The sequence below is a fragment of the Poecilia latipinna genome, unplaced genomic scaffold (assembly GCF_001443285.1).
Source record: "Poecilia latipinna isolate Pla-1442-1.1 unplaced genomic scaffold, P_latipinna-1.0 Scaffold1118, whole genome shotgun sequence".
NCBI classification, from domain to species: Eukaryota; Metazoa; Chordata; class Actinopteri; order Cyprinodontiformes; family Poeciliidae; genus Poecilia; species Poecilia latipinna.
The window spans coordinates 145,872-150,859 of NW_015113734.1; the positions used below are offsets into that span (position 1 = coordinate 145,872).

At 51.0% G+C, this 4,988-nt stretch overlaps 1 protein-coding gene across 1 annotated transcript in view; it reads left to right on the forward strand.

Moving 5' to 3' along the window:
• The first annotated feature begins 620 nt into the window (after positions 1-620).
• tmem259 (transmembrane protein 259) overlaps positions 621-4,988 on the forward strand; it is an 18,407-nt gene continuing 14,039 nt past the window's right edge. Inside the window, exons 1-3 of the mRNA XM_015052545.1 lie at positions 621-2,545; positions 3,109-3,559; positions 4,167-4,983. Of these exons, the coding sequence (XP_014908031.1) occupies positions 3,233-3,559; positions 4,167-4,983 (1,144 nt within the window). The 5' untranslated portion in view covers positions 621-2,545; positions 3,109-3,232. The remainder of the gene's footprint in view (positions 2,546-3,108; positions 3,560-4,166; positions 4,984-4,988) is intronic.

The following is a 4,988-nucleotide window of genomic DNA, read 5'->3' on the forward strand; positions in this document are numbered from 1 at the left end:
GAGGGGACAGAGACACCTGGAGGGGACAAAGACACCTGGAGGGGACAGAGACACCTAAGGGGGACAGAGACACCTAGAGGGGACAGAGACACCTGGACAGAACAGAGACACCTTGGTTTTGGGCCATTTTAGCAACAATAAAGCTAACGGAGCCCCTGAGCTAATAACCTGACAGAATTGCAGCAAAGTTTTTAGTTAATAAAAACATATTTGTCCAATAATGAGATTATAAAGGAATCATGAAGACATGAGCTACCAGCTGCTCTTGGTTGGCTGTTTGGTTCTGAGTGAAACGTTTCCTCCTCGCATGAAACTGACAACCTGTTTGAACGTTAGCATGGGTTGCTATATTAGCAGCTGTACTGAAGAACGTTTTTTTTTTTTTGCCAGCAGGGAATAAATTATTAATGTTGGCAGCAAAATGTTTCAATGTTATGGACTCGACACAGAAACGTATTTGCAATATTGGAAAGGGATTTTGGGTTACTGCAGTGTTTCTCTATTCCGGTCCTCACGCCCCTGCTCTCCATGTTTTAGGCATTTCCCTTTTGCCACACCTGGATTGTATCTCTGGGTGATTAACAGGCTTCTGAAGTACTTGATGTTCATGCAATCATTTGAATCAGCTGCTCTGGACTAGAGGGACATCTAAAACATGCAGAGCAGGGGGGCTGAGGACTGGAATTGAGAAGCACTGGGTTACTGGAACCAGACGCAGCTGACCTTCAGGGTCAGCGGGGTCGCATTAGCCTCCCTGCTACAGCAACAGCTTTGTTTCTCTCAGTGTGCCAACAGGAAGTGATGTCAGCAAGGTTGGATCTGTTAGCTTTACTGCAGTTAAAGTGGCAAATTGGTGGCTTTATTGCCCTGGTCGCCTTGGTGACGGTATAACATCTGGACATGATATTGGACTTTTCACCCACAGAAATGCCCATCAACAGTGTCTGAGGTCAAAGGTCACATCCAGAAATTTAAACGATTTCCTCTGGAAGCGCAGTAAACCAGAACTCTGGATCCAAATGATGAGTAGCTTAAAGCTGCAGTTTGTAACTTTAATAAAATGTTGTTTTTTCTGTTTTTGTTCAAAGTGTCATCAGATAATCTCTGCCTGCTCCCAGTGCTAACTACAGAATACACAACTCATTTAGAAACTACTAATCAGAGCCAGGAGGTGGGTGTTAGCACTGTCAATCACACTTGTGTATGAACTACAACAGAGCTGGCCATCAATGCAAGCTAGCAGCTAGCATAGCCACCATGATACTATTAATTTAGGTTAAGTTTATTTGACATTAGGCTGTTTGGCACAAGAGAGGGTGTGAGCAAGTGCGTTCATGAGCCTGATTGGCAGCGCTAAGACCCTCCTTCTGGCTCTCATTGGTTGTTTGAGCAGTAGTGGTGCATATCTGCAGATGGCAGTGGGACCACAGGGAGAAGCTCATCGGTGTTACTGTGTGGAAAAGTTTTGCTGCAGCTTTAAAGCTCCTGCTGTGATCCCTCACCTGCCTGGATGTGTCTGTTGCCATGGCAACAGACACCAGGGAGAAATTTTCCTTCAACTCCACACATAAATTCAAACACATTCATAAAAAAATCATGATGTCACCATGGTAACAACTTTGTTGCCAGGGCGACGGCTCGGTCGCTACGGTAACGTCTGGTTGTGGTAATGCGCTCGGTGCCGGATGTCGATTGGCTGCCGGCCTGAGTCACGTGACTGTCGTTCTCTAGTGATTTATTGTGAAGCTGCTTTTGTCAGCGGGGCTCCGATCGTCCACCTGTTCGTCTGCACCTACCTGAGGACAGGTGGACAGGCTGTCCCTGCTGCTGCATGTGATCTCATCCTGTTGCCATCTGTAAAGCCATGTGTGAGGATGATGATGCTGCATGCTTTGTTCTCTCCATGATGAAGAGTCACAATAAAAACGTTCTTCCAGCCTGAAGGCGCCTCATTCACCGCAACACGCAGCGTTACTGCAGCTGGTCTAGATCAGAAGATATAGAGCAACAGATCTAGAGCAGGTGATCTAGAACAGCTGATCTACAGCAGCAGACTTCCAGCGAGCGGTAACCCATGGTAACCTGCTCAGAGCTCATTCTGTAAGTCGCCTGTCAGACAGTGCTCAGGGTTAATCAAGCCGCTCTGTCATTTATAGGTCACTACTCCCAATAACTGCGTTAAAAACTTCCGATCAGTCCGAATTCAGGAATAACGATCCCCGCCGCCTGTCAGGCAGCGCTCAGGGCACACGACGCACTTTCCGCAGCTAGGACCCGTACTTCCGGCTCTGGTTCGGCAATACCAGCGGCCGTTAGCTGTAGCTGCTGCTCGGAGCGGATCTCATCTCCCGGATTTTCTGAGCGGCTCCCCGGCCGACCCTGCCCTTTGAATCCACCTGAAGCCGCTCCGCTGTCGGTTCCGAGCCGCCAGCCGAACGCTAACGCGGGGCTTTGTCGAGCTTCAGGTCCGGTCCTTCCAGTTAGCATCAAGCTAACAGCTAGCTTCCTGCCGATGAAAACATCGCGAGGAAAACTTCGCTGACAGGTGAGTCTGACGCACCTACAGGTCTCCTTTCTGACCTGGCAGAGGGCTTACAACCCCTAACAGCCAGCAGTGAGGCCTGACGTTGTTCCTCAGCATTTACTGCCCCTCGCACACCTGAACAGAAGATGCTGAGGAACACCTGAATTCCTGACCTGATGGAACAACGTCCCGATTCTAAACATTGGTAGCTTCTAAAGATCTACAATCAGCTTCCAGGCCACGCCCACATTCTGCCCCTCACCAGCGCAATCAGCCAGCCCATCACTTGTTTCATGGTCACCATAGCAACCAGAAAATTACATCAAGGCACACATTAACGTGAGGTGGAGAGTCGCCACGGTAACGACGAGATGAACCAGTCTGTGTCAGAGGTCATTCATCCAGAAGCAGTCTGGGTCAGTCTGTTCAGGATTTGGATTTCCGGTTCAGGTTTATTTTTTTGCACCAGCTGAAAAATATAAAATGTGATAAAAGCATCAAAGCTAACCAGAGCCGGAATCCTGACCAGGTTCTGGCACTGAGGGCCAGTCAGTAAATAACTGCGCTGTGTTTGAACCTTCCAGGTGGATCCGGCTTCCGGGTCGGTCTTGCTGGAACTGGATCTGAGTCACCTTCATGAAGCGGACCAGAACCATGCTGACCTAGGAACGGGTTTGGGAGCACCAGAGTCCTGCAGCGGCCGCCGCCATGTCGGAGAACCAGGCCAACAACAACGTTCCTCTGAACAACAACATGGGGCCCAACCGGATCCGGAACCCCAACATCAACCAGAACCCGCTCATCAATGTGCGCGACCGCCTCTTCCACGCCCTCTTCTTCAAGATGGCCGTCACCTACGCCCGGCTCTTCCCGCCGTCCTTCAGGAGAGTCTTTGAGTTCTTCGTCCTGCTGAAGGTGAGATGTCCCACCTGGCCTGGACTGGGTTGGGAGGTTCCCGCTGGCTGCAGCAGCTCACCTGGTTCTGATCTGGTTCTGGAACGACAGCTTTCTAAAGCTACATCCTGCAGTTACACAGTTTGACTTGTAGGTATCAGACAGGAGCTGGCCTGAGCTGAAACTGTCCGTTTGTCTCTGTAGCTGTTATGAGCTTCGGACACATTCTAATTATTTTTGCTTATTTTTTGTTGTTTTCTTTAAAGACTTTAGTAAAATGATTTCCTCTGTTCCTTCTGGAGTTTAGATAATCTCCTGTTTTCTGATTAACATCTGATGACTTTGAGGCTGGCGCTGTTCTTCGCCCACCTGTAAAGAGGCTGGCCTTCGGGAGTGTGTGGATCCACCTCTCACTTTTCCGCTCTCCCACCACTGGGGGCGTCCCGCCGATAGGCACACAGCCAGCGGGTGCAGGCCAAGCAGTAACTTTTGTTAGCCTTTGGTTTTTTTGTTGTGATTTTGGCCTGCTAAGACTGTCCTGTTCTCGCTTCTATCTATTGCAGTAGGTTCTTTTTGGAATATTTGCTTTGGTCCGGTATTAGCAGGGGCTTTGTGGCTCCGGTAACCTAAATTTGTTTTTTTCTTCCGCAAAAGTTAAAAGCAGCTGAACAAAATAAAGATTCAAGAAAAAGGGTTAAAAAAAAAAGAATCTTTGAATCCTAACTCTTGAATCCCAGCCATCTCCCAGACTTCTCCCAGCCGTCTCCCGGACATCTCCCAGCCATCTCCCAGACGTCTCCAAGTCATCTCCCTGCCATCTCCCAGACGTCTCCCAGACATCTCCCAGCCATCTCCCAGATGTCTCCCGGACATCCCAGCCGTCTCCCAGACGTCTCCTGGACATCCCAGCCGTCTCCCGGACATCTCCCAGACGTCTCCCGGACATCTCTCAGACGTTTCCCAGAGGTCTCCCGGACATCTCCCAGACGTCTCCCGGACATCTCCCAGACGTCTCCCGGATGTCTCCCGGATATCTCCCAGACGTCTCCCGGACACCTCCCAGACGTCTCCCGGAGATCCCAGCAGTCTCCCGGACGTCTCCCAGCCATCTCCCGGACATCTCCCAGACGTCTCCTGGACATCTCCCAGACGTCTCCTGGACATCTCCCAGACGTCTCCTGGACATCTCCCAGACGTCTCCTGGACATCTCCCAGACGTCTCCTGGACATCTCCCAGACGTCTCCGGACATCTCCCGGACATCTCCCAGACGTCTCCCGGACATCTCCCAGACGTCTCTCAGACGTCTCCGGACATCTCCCAGACGTCTCCCGGACATCTCCCAGACGTCTCCCGGACATCTCCCAGACGTCTCCCGGACGTCTCCCGGACATCTCCCAGACGTCTCTCAGACGTCTCCTGGACATCCCAGCGGTCTCCCGGACATCTCTCAGACGTCTCCCGGACGTCTCCCGGACATCTCTCAGACGTCTCCCGGACGTCTCCCATCCATCTCTCAGACGTCTCCCGGACGTCTCCCATCCATCTCTCAGACGTCTCCCGGACGTCTC